This window comes from Neovison vison, chromosome 12 (assembly GCF_020171115.1).
Source record: "Neovison vison isolate M4711 chromosome 12, ASM_NN_V1, whole genome shotgun sequence".
In the NCBI taxonomy this organism is placed as follows: domain Eukaryota; kingdom Metazoa; phylum Chordata; class Mammalia; order Carnivora; family Mustelidae; genus Neogale; species Neogale vison.
This window is the reverse complement of record NC_058102.1, coordinates 55,698,318-55,714,961: the sequence shown is the minus strand read 5'-3', so window position 1 is coordinate 55,714,961 and position 16,644 is coordinate 55,698,318. Positions and strand designations below refer to the sequence as shown.

Here is a 16,644-nt window from a genome sequence, read left to right as displayed (position 1 = left end):
TGTTGGGGCAAAACTCATTTTAATTAAGACGGGTAGAGTAGTGAAGCATGCGATATTAGATAGGTCCAATTTTCTCACAAAGCTGAATGTATGTCTGATTAATTTATCCATTATTTGTTCATCAAAGGTTTATTAAACACCTGTTTTACATCAGGCTACATCCAGGGCAACGGATCCAGAAATTTTTAAGATTTTAATTTGAAAGTATTTTTAAATTGTTTTAATAATTATTGTCTTAAATAATTGTTAAACAATTGTGAAACATATTTCACTTACCATAAAACCTCATTCTGAACAGGATCAATTTCAGAAAAACAATCAGTGACTGCTTTGAGAGGAAATTTTCATCTTAGCTGAGGGCAGCACATAATACTGATCATAAGTGAAAACTCAGCACTAAATACCAAGCACTGTTGTAAGCACTTTTTATAAATTAACTCATTGATCCTTACAGAGATCTTAGTACTATTACTTTTTACTTCTTTTAACCACTAGGTACTCTTTTGGCAGTGGTCTTTCCACTTATTTATTTTACCAGTGACTATTTGTTACACTACCACAAAAAAAGAAAAGAAAAGAAAAGAAAATTTCAGAGACCTTAAGAAATAGAGGTGGGGTCACTGAGACGGTTAAGCATGGTAGGAGTAATTATTTTCTGCCAAATGCAAGTGTTTCCAACTGCCAAAGAATTTTTCTAGGGAAATGAGTCAAATGGCAGATATGGCTGTATCTCCCCAAACTAGTGCAGTGAACTTGATTCTCTTTGAACTTTGTCTACCGACATGAATAGCAACATCTTCCTAAAGGTAGGCTTGAAAGAATGCCGTTATTACACCATCCCAAGTATAGTTTAAAAATAAATAGTACTAGAAACCAAAGAGTAAGCACATGCACGATTTATCATTTCACCCTCATGGAGTCCGCAAATATCTGGAACAAAATTTCCCTAAGGTGGCCAACAGAAGCAAGATGATAGCTTCTGTTCTGAATGTTTGAACGGAAAATTACCACTTGTCTTCCTAGACTTCCTCCCGCATTCAGTGGAGGACCTGAAAAACATGGTTGTCATGGGCCACGCTACTACATTCTGTGAGCTGGAGACAGACGAGGACACTCCTGATGCCTCTGGATTCACAGGAACAATGATTTGGGAAACATCAGTGCTTCCTTTGCCTTGCACATTCATATTTTCTTCCACATTCTATGCTGAAACCAGTGAAGACAGGATCCCAGCTGAATCATGTGTATTCCAAATCACAACTCTTCTGATGCTTCAGTCTACCTCTTCATGTGATATTCCAAGTACTTTTTCCTAGAGAGGAACAAGAGAAATAGACACATAACATTCCAAGTCTGACTGATGGTTGAACTGAAAACAGATAGCTGTGAATTCGGCTCTCTTACCCCAGGCATGACCCAGACTTCTGAGACTATGGTAGGATTTGGGGGAGGGTCTGGGAAGATGACCAGCATCCTTGCTATTCTGGAAGGAGAACATATGCTAAGGAGTTATGTTATACATCCACGGCTAACAAGCTAGATGGGGAAAGGCTTTGATGCTGTATTTAAAATTCAAAAGAGTACATGCTAAAAGGTTGAAGACTAGGGAGGTTGTAAACATCTCCCTACAATTTACTGTAAAATGGATGAGGTTGCAGTTATAGAGTAACTATTTGAACAGTGCTTTACAATGAGGAAAAATGGCTGAGTGAATTAAAATCTCATGGCAGTTTGTTTAGCAGGCTTTTTAAATATGGTTGCTACTCATTTGATTGATTTGTTATGTTAGGAGAACTGGCTGAACATCTATGATGTATATAGAAAGAACAGGTGTAAAATACTTAAGAGGCATAAAATACTTAAGCCAGCCCATAGCCTGGGTGGCTCAGTGGGTTAAGCCGCTGCCTTCGGCTCGGGTCGTGATCTCAGGGTCCTGGGATCGAGTCCCACATCGGGCTCTCTGCTCAGCAGGGAGCCTGCTTCCTCCTCTCTCTCTCTCTGCCTGCCTCTCTGCCTACTTGTGATCTCTGTCTGTCAAATAAATAAATAAAATCTTTAAAAAAAAAAAAAAAAGATCTACAGTTTAGTTGGGAAGATTAGATGCACCAGTGTGAAATGCAGAATACTGAGTCAGGAATCCTGGAACCCTTGGGCATGGGAATCATTTTCTTCCTTCTCCACCACTATAAGGACACACCCTGGAGAGCCACCAAAATACCTGGGGCCAATGGAAGTTCCTAGACGCTTGCCACCCCAACATCATCTTTCTTTCCTATTCATGGACACTAAACACAGGTCTCAGTCCACATCTCCTCCACATTCAATAGCTCCTATCAATGTGTAAATATTCTTTTATCAACATCCTCCTTTATTTTTTGCAAGTCCTTTTCTATCGGCTCTGGGAAAATTAGTCCTTTCTCTCTCATTCTTTTTTCTCCCTCTCCTAATTTCCAGCTACATGCTCCAAATTAAACCTAAATGTGGCCAAGACTTAAAATAGGAGTTATGATGGCCTGGAAAAGTAAACTAATAAATTACAAATAATTTTTAAAAATGCCATAAAATTCCAAAACCTTTGAAAATGCCTTTATTATCTCAACCAAAAATCCATGTATTTTCTCTACGTAGATACTGTTTTCCTCTCTAGCACCAGCAGCCAAATTAAAAAATAAGTAAGTAAAAATATATTCTTATATATTTCCTCTTTTTATTTGCTTACTAGAATTAGAACCACCATTTTTCACAACAGATGTATTGAAATGTACCACAGAATTCATCCCTTTAAAGTATATAATTCAGTAGCTTTTGGTATATTCACAGAGTTGTGCAACCAACCACTCTGCCTGATTTTAGAACATTTTCATCACACAGAAAGAAACTCCTTATTTGTTAGCAGTCACTCCCCATTCCCTCTCCTCTCATCTGTCTCTATGAATTTGCCCATTCTGGATATTTCATAAAAATAGAATCATATAATATAGGGCCCTTTGTCTAACTTCTTTCATTTAGCATAATGTTTTCAAAGTTCATCTGTCTGGGACATTGAGGAAGGCACGTGATGTAATGAGCACTGGGTATTATGTAAGACTGATGAATCACTGAACTCTTACCTCTGAAATTAATAATACACTATATGTTAATTAATTGAATTTAAATTTTAAAAAATTGAAAAAAAAATAAGGTTTATCCACCTGTTCTATTCCTTTTCGTGGCTACATACTGTTCCATTGTAGGGGCATACCACTTTGATATTTCCAGTCATCATTCATCACTGATGAACATTTGGGTTGTTTCCACTTTTTGGCGATTATGAATAATGAATGCTACTAGAATCATTCATGTACAAGTTTTTATAGGAACATTTATTATCAATTTTCTTGGGTAGATACCTAAGAGCAGAATTGGTAACTCTGTTTGATGTTTTGCGGAATTGCCAGATTGCTTCCAAAGGGGAAGCATGGCTAGTAGGTGTGAAATGATATCTCATTGTGTTTTGTTGTTGTTGCTTTTTAAGTAGGTTCTAAGCCCTGCGTGGAGCCAAGTGTGGGGCTTCCACTCATGACCCTGAGATCAAGACCTAAGCTGAGATCGAGAGTCAGATACTTAACCAACTGAGCCACCAGGTGCCGCTCATTGCAGTTTTGATTTGCATTCCCCTAATGTTGAAATGACTAGGTAAATCAAGCATCTCTTCATGTGCTTATTGGTCATTTGTATATCTTCTTCAGATAAATGTTTATTCAAATCCACTGCCCATTTTAAAAGTTGGGGTTTGTCTTTTTCTGTTGAGTTGTAAGAGTTTATTACATATTCTGAATACAAGTTCCTTATCCAATTTGTGGTTTGAACATATTTTTTCCCATTCTGTGGGTTGTCTTTTCACTTTCTTGGTAGTTTCTTTTGAAGGAGACAAGTTTCAAATTTTTTTTTTAAAAGATTTTATTTATTTGTCAGGGATAGAGGGAAAGAGAGCGAGCGAGCACAGGCAGACAGAGAGGCAGGCAGAGGCAGAGGGAGAAGCAGGCTCCCCACCGAGCAAGGAGCCCGATGTGGGACTCAATCCCAGGACGCTGGGATCATGACCTGAGCCGAAGGCAGCTGCTTAACCAACTGAGCCACCCAGGCGTCCCGACAAGTTTTAATTTTGATATAAGTCTGATTTATTTCTTCTTTTGTTGTTTGTGCTTTTGGTGTCACCTTTTTATAGAACACTTTTGGCCTTCCAGCTCCATTAACTAACTAAACAGACTTTTGAGAACAGGCCTGTGAGCCCAGTTGGTAATTACAATCTCTTTGGAAAAATATACCTACAAGACCAACAAGGATGGTTCTTTCCTGTATATAATTATGGTGCAGACATGAGGCATTATAAAAGTTCAGAGGCTTCGGGCATCACACGTCTGCCGGGCCGCCCCCCTGGGCCTGGCCAGGCATCGCGGCGCTCGAGCACAAACCTCGCCGGGAAGACCTCCGCGAGGCAGGCTGCGGCGAGGCCGACACCTCCTGCTCCTCGGCCTGCGGGTGCCCCGTCCTTGGCGCCGTCCCTTGGGGCCAGGGCTGCCCCGAGACTCGGGCTCGAAATTTCGCCTGCTCCCCCGCCTCCCGCTTCGGGGTCCTGTCCCTTTGTGCCTTCATCTTGGGAATCCCGAGTCCCGTGGCAACGCCTCCGCCTCCCGCCCCCGCGCCAAGGTGCATTTCGGTGCTTCAGACAAGCCTTGGAGCGAGAGAAACCTGCATGGCCCAACTGAGGACAGCTCCATCCTTGGGCGCCCAATCAGCCCGAAAAGCCGGAGGCGCACACCCTGCGGCGCCACCGGTCCGTCAGCTCTGCTCCGGGAACGCTCCCGTGTGCAGGCGCCCCAGGGTGGGCCTCGTCGTTTCCAGGCATTTACCGGCTGGCCGCAGCATTCCCTGGGCGAGAAAGGGCATTGGGACACGGAGAGCAGGGCGGTCCGCAGGGCTGCCCAACGCCGGCCAAGTCCCTTAAGCTAGAATGGTCCGGAAAGTCTCTGGGGCAGGGAAGGGACTTGAGGGGGTCCTGGGAGATAGATCAGATAAAGCCAAAATAAAGTCAAATTATCTATCCCTCTTTTATCTTGAATTTAGAATACTTGAGAACTTAGTAGTTCAGATCAGCCACTGAAGGCTACCATATCTGGTTCAAATGAGGAAAATAGGAAAGGAACAGAAAACTAGGTAACATCAATAGGCAGCCATAATATCAATAGGCAGCCACTGAAGACCACGCTGGTGCCTTCCGCCCTTTATCAAGATCAGCTGTGTTTTCCTTCTGGTAGCCAAGACACAAGCCTGTTTGGATGCTGCAGGGCCATGCTGGGCCATGCGTAGAGCAGAATCAAACCTGGTACTCTTAGACCATTTTGGTGGAAGGATGACTAAGGATAATGTGGGGCAAAGGCCTGTCATTCCAGGGAAGGGTTTGAACAGACAAAAATGCCCTGAGCCTACTGAGATTTAAAGCAATAGGTTAAAGAGTTTTGAAGAGGTTAACCTTACGAGGTTATGGCAGCTTGGAGGAAATCCCACGGAATGAGGATAAAGGAGGGCGAAGGGGTGAGTCTGAAGCGTGGAGGTGAAGTGGTCTGTTCTGCCTGATAGCAAGGAGTTAGACACAAATATGGGGCGCCTGGCTGGCTCAGTGGGAAGAGTTTGTGACTCCTGATCTCGAGGTTGTGAATTTGAGCCCCACATTGGGTAGAGAGATTACTAAAAAATAAATAAATAAACTTAATTAAACAAACAGACACAAGTTTCACTGTTTGCTTTTTGGTTTGTATGGAAATGTCCCTGTCGGAACGGCTGGGTCCAAGCAGCAATGACCAAATATCGTGAGTGCCATCTCTCCCTCTGCCTGTCAGCATCTGAGAGAATAAGAAACTGTTTGCCTCTCCTTGTCTCACTGCCAGACTTCTGCTGCCTCCACAATTTGTAAAAGCAGAAATTATATCTATCTAAACATTTTATATCTCACTATCTCTGCATTTCCTGTTCTATTTGACCAGTGACTCCCCTCCAACACACATACCCCTGTCCCCTTTGGGAGTCCAGTAAATATTTATTGATGAGGAAGATAATCACTAAAAATATGTTGCCATCACTGGGATCTATCTCTTGCCACTCAACTGTTCTAAATCCATGAGAGCCGCTTCAAAGATGTGTTCCCTTCATGTAAAAAAAAAAAAGAAAGAAAAAAGAAACAAAACCAAACCGTAACTTTCCATTCCGCCTTCTCTGAATCTGGGAAGACTGATTCTGAGACAGGATCCACTTACCCATCCACCCTGCTGCTGGACCCAGGGTGAGAAGTTGTCTTTCAGGTACTTGGTTCCAAAACCCAGAACCCTGTTCATGGGGTGGTTGTCGATGGCAGTGAGCTTGGCCGTGACATCTATTGCAAGGGCAGCCTTAAAGCCCTGAGCTCTGACCTCTGATTCTCCCCTGGTGTCCACACCCCTTAAGAAGTGGTCCGTGATGGTCCTGAAAACAGGGTAGGACAGCTGGTCCTGGAAGCTGTTCATTAAAGCCTTGTTCTTCTTCAACTGCGTGCAAGAAGAGATGCGATCAGTGAGCAGCCTGGCCCCGGGGAGCAGACCTGAGCTCTGCGGTGGCCACCCTCACACTCAGTGGGAAACCCTTGATTCCAGTCATACAGAAATTTCTTAGTGAGCGAGGACTCCATGTTTCCTTAGAAGTCCTCTAGTTCTGTCTCTGGGGAATGCTAAGCTAAGCAGGTTCTCAATAAATATTGTTTCTAAAAGGAATATTCTGGGGGTGCATCTGTTGTTATATAAAGATTCTGGTGGAGCAATGTTCTTGATGTGAGCCTAGCCCAGTACCCCCAACTTCTGTGATACACAAGGGGCCTGTCTGAATTACAAATCTGAAGCAAGAAGAGCTAGTGTCCTCACCAGCAAGAATGGACTGCTTTTGATCAGGGACCCAGTGGAAGCAGCTCGATCCAAACCCCAGTGGGTAGCTGGAAGCCTGTGTTTGCCACAACAGTAGGGAAATCAAATGCCAGAAAGAAATATCTTCCACAGAGGGCCCTGGCCTGTCCCAACCTTGCTCCTTCGGGTGGCCCCTGCCTCTGCCTGGCCTCTCAGGCAGGGGCTGGAGGTGGCCTCATGGGCTTTCGGGGATGAATGGCTCCTGCAGCATGGATGGAGTGGCCCTCCCCATTGTCACTGTCCCAGCCTGGTGGGAACCCCCACCCACACGGCAAAGTCAGACCCTCTGTGTGTTCCTACCCATGTCTGCTACTGGGGAAACAATCATCTTCTCTACATAAAGAATGTAAAGTATCACCCCAAATCATCAACAAAAGTGAGATTTTTAAAAAGTAGTGATTTATGGGGTGAAAAGGAAAGCATTTCTCTCCCTCTAACCATGGAGGTCGGCTTCCTACCACCTCCCATTTCTTGCCTCCAGGACTCAATGCAAGTCACCATTTAGGGAGGCTGGGAAGGAGGAGGTCATGAGAAAGCCACAGAATCTTCAAGCTGTAAAGACTCCTCAAGGATTCGAATAGGTCCCTCCCAATTCAAGTCCTGTGCTGCTGGCTGGTCATCGGCATCTCCTTGAAATTTTCAAGAACCTCATTCCTTGTGAACAAGTTGGTCTTGAGTGCTAGAAAGTCCATTCCTAGAATGGGGCAATCAATCGCCCTGTGATTCCTATCCACTGATGTTAGTTCTGGAGAAACATAGGCAGGCATGTTCGATGTTCTTTCTCTGCACTCCTGTTATCCTCTATTTGTGGACCTGGAGCTCACACACCCTGTTCTCTTTTCTTTATGCTATGTCCCTGGTTCTCTCCGTTTCTCATTCTGCACCATCCCGATCACGGTCTGCTGGGCACACCCCTGACAGATGTATGGGGAGAGGAGCTGCTGAGCATGTCGCGACAGGGGAAGTCTGGCCAGCCAGTTAGTGCTTTTCCCCTCCTGCACAAGCCCCATGAGGCCAGACTTCCTCCCACTGATCCTGGTAGGACGAGGAAATGGGTCCACAGGCCAGTCCCTGACCAACACACCCTAGAGACTACTCGACAGTCTATGGGGAACCACACGGAACTCCCCTCTGATGACAGTGCGGTCCCGCTCCCCAGCTCTGTATCTGAAGGCACTCTCACTCCTTCCGGACTGGAATGATGCAGTCTCTACTTCTAAACAGCAGGAAGGCCAAGTTCTCCAAATAACACTTAACCCTCCTCCCTGGCCAAATTGCCGAGAGAGACCTTGAGCAGAGAACAGCCCGACCACTTTCGGGGGAGATTTCGGGAAGGACTCCAGCCTTGGAGCCAAGTGTGGGACATTAATATCCAGACTGCGGGGCGAATGCGAGAGTCTGAACTTCCCCAAGGATCAGTTACATGGGGAACTAGATTCATAATTCTATTCAGCAAATTTTAATTTATTGGTGTCTTTTCTTGCAATAACAAAGTTACATTTTTCATTTTCAAAAATTCCAGGGAGGCTCCAGAAGGTTTACTTATGTTTTCCAAAGTGATTCATTTTTGAGATGCTGCCAGCATGAAGAATTTTCACTCCAAGGGAAATAAAATTTAGGACTAAGTGAAAACCAGAACTTGCAAAGGAATACAATCTGGAGTACGATTCCATTCTCTGTCCCAGAGCGTGGGCACAGAAAGAAATCACTTTAGTTCAAGAAGCTCCATACCTCTCTTTCCAACTGATCCCCTGAATATTTCAGCAGCTCAACAATTTTCGCTATTATCTCGTCTTCTCCATCTGTTGGGGGGAAATTCCAGTTATTATTATTTTTTTTTAAGAAAAAATATAATCTTAACTTTTTTTTTTCTCCCCAGGGACAATGCGGGTAGCCAGCTTAGGGACTGAGGGAGACACGTGCTTCATAATTCTTAGCAACTTAACTCTTACCCCGCCTTGTCTGACAAGGCACAAACTACTCCAGCCACTGTCTCCTACAGACCCCTCCTTTCCTTTCTTCTTTTTTCCCCTCAGCGCCCCACTTCTCACCACGAAATGCATCATATACTTATTGTAAAAATGGCTTTGAAGATGTTATTTCCACTGCTCAGGATCCCATCTCTGAAGATATTCAGGAGAACTTTCTCTCTGGTCTGTAGGATTCTCCTTAGTAGATGGTGAATTTTCCCATGTGGACACCATAAATTCCATTTGGTTCATATTCCCCCCTTTGTGCTGCTAGAAACTGTAGGGCCAAATTTGGGGCTCCCATGTGAGAGAGGGTACCGTCTTCCTGGCCTGCATTTTGGGAATTAAACTCATTCCTAAACCCATCTTCTTTCCCCGTGAGTGTTTTCATTTTCCATTATCTTTCAAGTGGGATTTATTTTCTCTTACTAACAATGTAAACTCTGCTGTCTTTACAACCAGGTGGGGTAGAAATAAATAAAATGATTAAGTTCTCCCACCCCAAAGGCTAAAACGGCAGGTGGAGAGAGAGCCGGCTACAGTTTCTGTGGTGTAGATGTTGGAATGGGGGAGTGAGGGGGAGCAGAGTATGATTTTTCTCATCTCAAAACAAGCTACCCACAAGGGAAAATGGCTGGATCCAAACAGAGAAAAGCTAGTGACCGATCCAGCGGCACTTATCATTCATGGAGCCATCCCTGAAGTCATGGACTGCTCAAGTTTGTTCCAGATTAAGAGGGAAAGGGAGGGCCAGAACATCCAGCCAGCCAGTCCGATCCCAAGAATGACCAGCGAAAGGCAAGGGAGGCAGAAGTCTGAGACTCAGGTCCTGCGGGAGAAGCAAGAACGAGGGTCTTCATAGCCCCTGTGGAGTTTTTCTCTGATGCTGCGGCCCCTGTAACTGGGGCCCCAATTTCTCATGTAATTCGGGGACAAGAGCCTTAGCTTGGGCCTGGCGCGGGGTATCACTTTATGTCACCCAGACAGCCAGGGGATTGCAGGAAAGTGGAGACACCTTTCTTCTCAGTGCACCCAGAGGGAACCCCTCTCCTCCAGCCGCTCACTCTGAGCCCCGCAACACAGCAGGATGCAGGCAGACCCAGCACTCTGCTTCCAAGGTGGGGAGGTGCCGACACCAGCTCCTGGCATGTGGGCACACTGACCACACACTGACCACCCAGGGGGCCACCTCTGCCTCAGCCCCTCTGCTGCAGTTTGGGGAAAGCGAGCCTGGAGCAAGGACAGTCGTCCGGGAGGGAAAGTAGGACAGAACGTCTCTTCCTGGGGCACTTGGTTGTGCTCCCTTCGGCTCCAGGGTTCCTGCCCCTCTGATGGGAACTGCGATCCCAGCTCCCACTCTGGTTCTGCTGGCAATGGACCCCGTCTTGGTCACTACCTCTAGGTTCTGCTTCGTGTGCTGCGCCAGACCTGGTGACTGACGATGCCTTGCTTTTCCCTAGAACTCCCGGCAGTGTTAGAAAACCGCATGCGGTTCCATCAGCAAGTAGACCATCGCCCTGGCGTTGCTCACAGGACTGAGTTGAGGACTGCTTTGGCCTCTGTGGGCAAGATGCCCACTTTCTACTTCCTCCCCTCCCTCAGGAGGAGAATTCTCTTTGTACTTTGCAGTGAACCTGGCCCGCTGCTTCAGTGTGTGGCTGGCGTGCTCCACCTATCCGGGGCTGGTCTCTCCAGGGCTAAAGGTGGGGGCCTCCAGCACAGTGCTGTCATGCTTTTGGTCCAAGGCAGCAGAGAGGCCTCAGAGATCTCTGCCGGTTAAATCAGAGATGCCCAGTGCTGACTACAGACATTGGCGCTCATGCACCTCTGTTTGCCAAACCCTCCACATGACCCAAGTGTGCGGAAGGAAGTTCCTACCTTTCTTAGTGCTGGTGGCTTGAGTCTGGAAACACTGGCCCTGGCGGCGGAGGAACTGATGAACAAAGCTCCCTTTGGACTTGCAGCTTCCTACCAGGTCCTGGAGCTCTTCGGGCGGCCAGGAATAAACAATTTCGGCAACGCGGTGGGCAATAGAAGCAACTTTGGGGTCCACAGCTGAAATCAGACCAAACGTGGCTGAGTGGCCCTTGCCAGGAGAACTCTGTCTAGCTCACTGGTATCCAGAGTCGCCCCAAGTGAAAAGGCCCGCCCAGAGGAAGAGGAAACTGCCAGGCCAGTAGGGTGCTTGGGGGTTGTGGGGAGTATGGGGGGTGTGTGTGGGCTGTGGGGTGTGGGGGGAACCCATTCTTCAGAAAGCACTGGGAGTTGCTTGGCAGAGGCTGGGGTAGGGGCGGCGTGCACCAAGGAATGATTGCTGCCTTGAAACAATAGCCCTTCTGTACCCTCTTTTTGAAGTCTTTTAAAATTAGGGTTCCCTTTTCCTTCTGCAAGGGAAGAAACACAAAAGAAAGTGCTTAGTTCTTTGAGGGAATTCTCATTATGTTTTTTTTATTATTATTATTTTATATCCTTTATACCTTGGAGAGTGGGCCCCTATGTGCAGAGGCGGGCAGTTAATAGTCTGACAAGCCTTTGGGGGTTGGACACTGGGAAAGAGAAGAGGAGAAATATCCCTGTTCTCAGGCCATATTCATCACTCAAGCCCATTATCAAGCGAACACCGGCGTCTCCTTGCCCTTGCACATACGGTCATGCGTCTTCTCTCTCCTCCCCGTCTAATGGGAAACATCCATTTCATGCCAAACAAGTAAACCAGGATACATGAAGTGCGCTGTGATCCATGCCTTTTAAGCATTTATCACCCAGGAAGAGAGTTATGTATTTGCACACGTCACTTCGGAATAAAGTGTGTGAGGACAGTAAGGTTCAAGTGGCAGTTGGCCCCTGAATGTCCTGGCCTGTAAAGGACCAGTCAGCTCTGTCTCTGGTCAGGGATGGGGGCTGGTGGGGGTGGGCAGGTGGTATTGCCGAGTCATTTGGGAGGAACATTTTCATTGGTGATTTGTCACTAAGTTCTTAAGTTTTAGAAATCTGTGGAAGCTCTGTCTCTGACGCCATATGGAGTGAACGGGATATTTGAAAAAATGCTACTATTCAGTTCACACACTTAAAGAAAGGAACAGAGTGGGGGTTTGGCTAGAAGGATGGCATGTCCAGGGGAACTCCTGGTTTGTACATCGGTGGTGAGAGAGACAAAGCCTGGGTCCCAGGAGGGATAGTGTCACAATCGTAGCTTTGATATCCTGTAGGTGATTTCTGACCCTCTTGCCCTCGATGCTTCATGGGTGCTTTGGTTCTTTCCCTTCACGCTCTAGTCATCTCTGGAAAGCTATGGGAATGAATGCTTCGTCCACATGCCTTCCTTTAAAGAAAAGTATAATGGTTTTCTTAAAAAGCCACATTTTTCATGCTTGGCCCATCCGCTTCAAAAACAGATGAGAGAATCGAGAGAGAAGAAAGAGAGAGTCAAGGAGAAAAGGACCAATGCTTTCCTTCCCATTTTAACAATCAAACCAAATATATAATTTTCACCTTACTGCTGCCCAACCAGCCTCCTCTGGAACACTGGCTGTGCATGACCCCCAGCAGGGAGATGGGAAAAGGCTGAATCCTGAAGCCAGTGGGAGCCTTCCCTTGTGTCCCCAGAAGGTGGGAAAGAGAAGCTTGTGTTTTCTTCCTCTGTAACCCTGGGCAGCCTGTCTGCAGTGGTCAGAGCATGGCCCATCTTGCACTCAGAGGAGGCAGAGAAAGGCCTCAGAGGTGGTCCGTCCTCATCCCCCAGCCTCCATTCTGTGGCAGGGCAATCAGGAGACCACTGGAGGACATGGAAATAGGGACTCTGACTCGCTTTCTTATGGCGTATCCACTTCTATGAACTGGGCGACAAGGGTAAGGGAAACAGGTGACTTATGTGTGGGTAAGAGGATAAGCAAACACGTTTTGACACAGAGGAACCGGCTCTCGTTGAGACTCCCATTTAAAAAACCTTAATTTTAAACACTGAGCAAAGAAACGATTCCCTTCTTCTTAGAGCTGATTTCATCTGATGGGCCGGGAAAACGGGATGGAGGAGGGAGAGGACGGGAAGGCTGCCCCTCCTGTGGGGTCTGTCTGGGGGAGGTGTCACCGTGGCGAAGGAGAGAAAGAGAGCACAGCACCGTTGAGAGGCTGCCAGTCAGCCTTTGGCCTGAGGCATTTGTGTGTTTTTAATTAAAAAAAAAAAAGGATTTATTTATCTGAGAGAGAGAGAGAGAGAGAGAGAGAGAGAGAGCGTGGGTGGGGGAAGAGGCAGAGGGAGAGAGAGTCTTCAAGCAGATTCTAGGCTGAGTGCAGAGACTGACCCAGGGCTGGATCTTATGACCCTGAGCCCAGATTAAGAGTTCCACGCTTAACCAGCTGAGCCACCCAGGCACCCCCTGAGGCATTTGTTTCAAATAGAAGGGGTAGGGCATTTCTCTATGATTGAGACAGCTATTTCCTTCCCTGTATTCATTTCCTTCATTCTTAGAAAGACCCCCTCCCCCCACCCCGAGCTGTCACAGGCAGCTGAACAGACTACATTTTCCAGCTTGCCTTACATTAAGGAGTGGCCAATGAGATAATAAGAAAAGTTGAGCACTGGTTTAGGAAGGTTCTCTAAAAGGGAATGGAATTATCTAGAAAGAAGACACTCTTTTGTGCCTCCCAACCCCCACTTGCTTCCTCTTCTTCCAGCTTGGAAATGTACAGATGATGGCTGGAGTCCCTGCAGCCACCTTGGAATACAAGGGGATTTTGAGGTTGGAAGCCACTAGCCAAGGGATGGCAGAGTAAGAATCTCTTAATGATGGTTGGAGCTGCTGCATGAGCCCTGGGCTGCCAAACTTTGGTCTTCTCTTATGGGTGAGAAAAAATAATCTCTACTTTGTCGAAGCCACAGTTATTTGAGTTTTCCATTCTGTGTATCTGAACCTAATTCTACCTGTAACATTCCACATGTAGCAAATTCTAGCTGTGGACAAAGAAGGGTTCAAAGTCAAAGAACCTGGCTTTGTATTGACGCCCGTTTTTCTACCTCCTAAGACCTCTCACTTCTAGACTTTGATCTTGGGACATAAGATTATAGTTCTCGCTGGGGCCTGGTGTCTAAGTCCTGGACATGGCAGCGAGGTCTAAATCGTGACCGTCACAATTTAGAGAACCCAGGTGACATGACTGCTACGCTCTGATTTATACATGGCAAGATAGAAATAGAACGTGAGGCTTTCTGGAGTCATGTCCAATGTAAAACCACCTAACCACCCACATAATTCACCAAACCAGAAAGCGGGCAAGAGAAAGGTGGGAAGGGAGGATACACTGAATGTAAGTGTCTACAGCAAGGGCTCCTTAGGAAGTAATCATTTCTGCTATTTCTGAGAATATCTATATAAAGATTTTGAAATTTTAGTAAATAAAAAAGGTTGAATGACACTTTGGCACTATGGAGATAGAGTGTCTTTTAGCTCAGGAAACCAGAGGATTAGAGTCTGTAAATGCTCTGTCTGCCTCTCGGTGAAGTCCAAGGGAGAGCAGAGCAGAAAAGCCTATTGAGGTGTCTCCAAACTGTTAAGGCCCGAGAGCTCGGCTACCATCTCCAGCAGGAGCTTGCTGTACCACTGGGGGGGGGGGATGGGATGGGGAGAAGAGACGTTCCCCAGGAAATCTCACCCCTAACTTCTGTTCTAAAATGTTATTAGTCTGTGGGACTTACAAAAGTTTGGGAAGTAAAAGTTTCCCCTATCATAGTGAGTGATGGAAAACTGCCAAATGTGGGCGGATTCCCCAAGTAAACCGGGACAGTCACACATTCTAAAATTGAGACATTACTGCCACCTGTTGACTAATTATTGACACGATAGTCCAGCAATCAAAGCCCGCAGGAGAGGGAGTTTCTTCCAAAATCTGGGCAGCTGGCACTGGGTATTATTGAAGGGGAAGAAGAAGCTTGTGCCCAGGTTTGTGGATGAAGGGCAGCTTTCTCTGCTGAAGCCCTTCATGAAAATGCTTTATTCAATATAATGTGTTTTGTTCCACTGAGGAAAGGTTTTGTCAACATGCTTCTCAGCTGGGGCACCTGGGTGGCTCTGTAGGTTAAGTGTCTGTCTTTGGCTCAGGTCATGATCCCAGGATCCTGGGTTCGAGTCCTGAATGGGGCTCCCTGCACAGCAGGAAGTCTGCTTCTCTCTCTCTGTCTCTATCCTCCCCAGGGCTTGTGGTCTCTCTCTCTCTCTCTTTCCTTCTCTCAAATAAATAAATAAATAAATAACATCTTAAAAACAAAAAACAAAAAACCCAGGGGTGCCTGGGTGGTCTTAAATGTCTGTCTTAGGCTCAGGTCATGATCTCAGTGTCCTGGGACCAAGCCCCACATCAGGCTCCTTACTGAGCGGGGAGTCTGCTTCTCCCTCTGCCTTCTCTCCCTGCTTGTGTTCCCTCTCTTGCTCTCTCTCTTTGTCAAATAAATAAATAAAATATTTAAAAAAACAACAAAATGAAACAAAATTTAAAAACCACAAAAAAAAACCCCACAAAATGCTTCTCAGTTGTTGGGTTTTTGTTTCATTTTGTTTTTAAGAGTCCCTTATACTTTGGAAAGTATTTTTGTATGTAGCTACCTGATCTTTCCATCCACCACCCGAAGATGTAGGGAGGGTGGGATACCCGAACATACAGTTGGAAACAGAGGCCCAGAGAGGTGGGTTGACTTACCTCAAGAAGAACGTCAGCCTGAAGCCCCCTTCAGGGCTCTTCCTTCCATCCTGGTCTCTGGCACAGATGATCAGGACTTGGGGCAGCAAGCCTATCTCTAGCCAGCAGAGCCAGACACCAGTCCTGCCACCCTTCACTGACAGCCTCCTACTTCCTACTCAATCTCGAGAAAAGCAGGGCAATTATTATTGAATATCAAGAAGTTGGGAAACTGAGGCACAGTGGAGTACCCTGCATCAGGCCACATTACCAGCTGGGAGGAGATGAAATACCACACATACAAGGAAGGGAAAGATTTTCCTGTGGGAAAGCAGGGGCCCCCAAAGCCTACCTTCCTGCTCTGTGCGCGGTCCCACGTTGGTGAGGGACCTCGACCACTGCTGACTCTGAGGACCATCCTGATGTTTCACGGTGGCACCCTCCGAAACGAATACCTCTGAGCTCTGTGCATCTTCCTCCTTCTCGATTACTCCAAAGAATGTCCTCCAGGAAGACTTTTTCTTGGCCAGGTCTAGGGGCTTCTCCCTGGATGGGGAATTTCTGCAAGGCCATGACACCTGTGTCCATGATTCGTTTGCTGACCAACCCCCCTGCTCTTTGATGGACAAACTTCTTGTTCTCAGCAGCTTTGGCGAGAAGATGGCAGGGGTGTTCTTGAAGACATGGTGTTTGGTGTAGAAGGCCAGAATTTTGAATTCTATGCTGTTTGTGTCATCATCGTCCAGGGGGATCTCCTCCAGGTCACAGGAACTGGCGGTGCACATGGTGGGCCTGGAACAACAAAGTTCACCCGTGACCTCTCACCTGTGGGCGCACTCCTCTCTGGGGGTCAGGAGGCACAGGCGTGGAGCACCACCAGCATTTACTGAGAACCTACTCTGTGCAGGGAGGCAAGGAGTCCTCAGAAATGGAAAATCCAGGATTCTCTGTGAAAGATGAGGACAAGAGAAGGTACACAGACAGCTCCGCACAGAGAGAGTGGGCGAGGAGCTGAATCAGAGGTGCAGATAGCCTGT

General features: G+C 46.6%; 1 protein-coding gene across 1 annotated transcript; it reads right to left on the bottom strand.

Annotated features, from left to right (window-relative positions):
• Window positions 1–1,238: 1,238 nt before the first annotated feature.
• Window positions 1,239–16,392, bottom strand: BCL2L14 (BCL2 like 14). The gene is made up of 5 exons (XM_044227236.1): window positions 15,960–16,392; window positions 10,817–10,993; window positions 8,700–8,770; window positions 6,294–6,560; window positions 1,239–1,312 (listed from the first exon to the last, which is right to left on the bottom strand). The coding sequence occupies exons 1-5, from the start codon at window positions 16,390–16,392 to the stop codon at window positions 1,274–1,276; spliced, it is 987 nt and encodes a 328-aa protein (XP_044083171.1). The 3' UTR covers window positions 1,239–1,273.
• Window positions 16,393–16,644: the final 252 nt, after the last annotated feature.

Coding starts and splice junctions, on each gene's coding strand:
- BCL2L14 (XM_044227236.1), bottom strand. CDS start 16,392: ATGTGCACCGCCAGTTCCTGTGACCTGGAGGAGATCCCCCTGGACGAT. Junction 10,994..15,959: donor ACCGCGCACAGAGCAGGAAG/GTAGGCTTTGGG, acceptor GTCTGATTTCAG/CTGTGGACCCCAAAGTTGCT. Junction 6,561..8,699: donor GGGATCAGTTGGAAAGAGAG/GTATGGAGCTTC, acceptor TCTTGCACGCAG/TTGAAGAAGAACAAGGCTTT.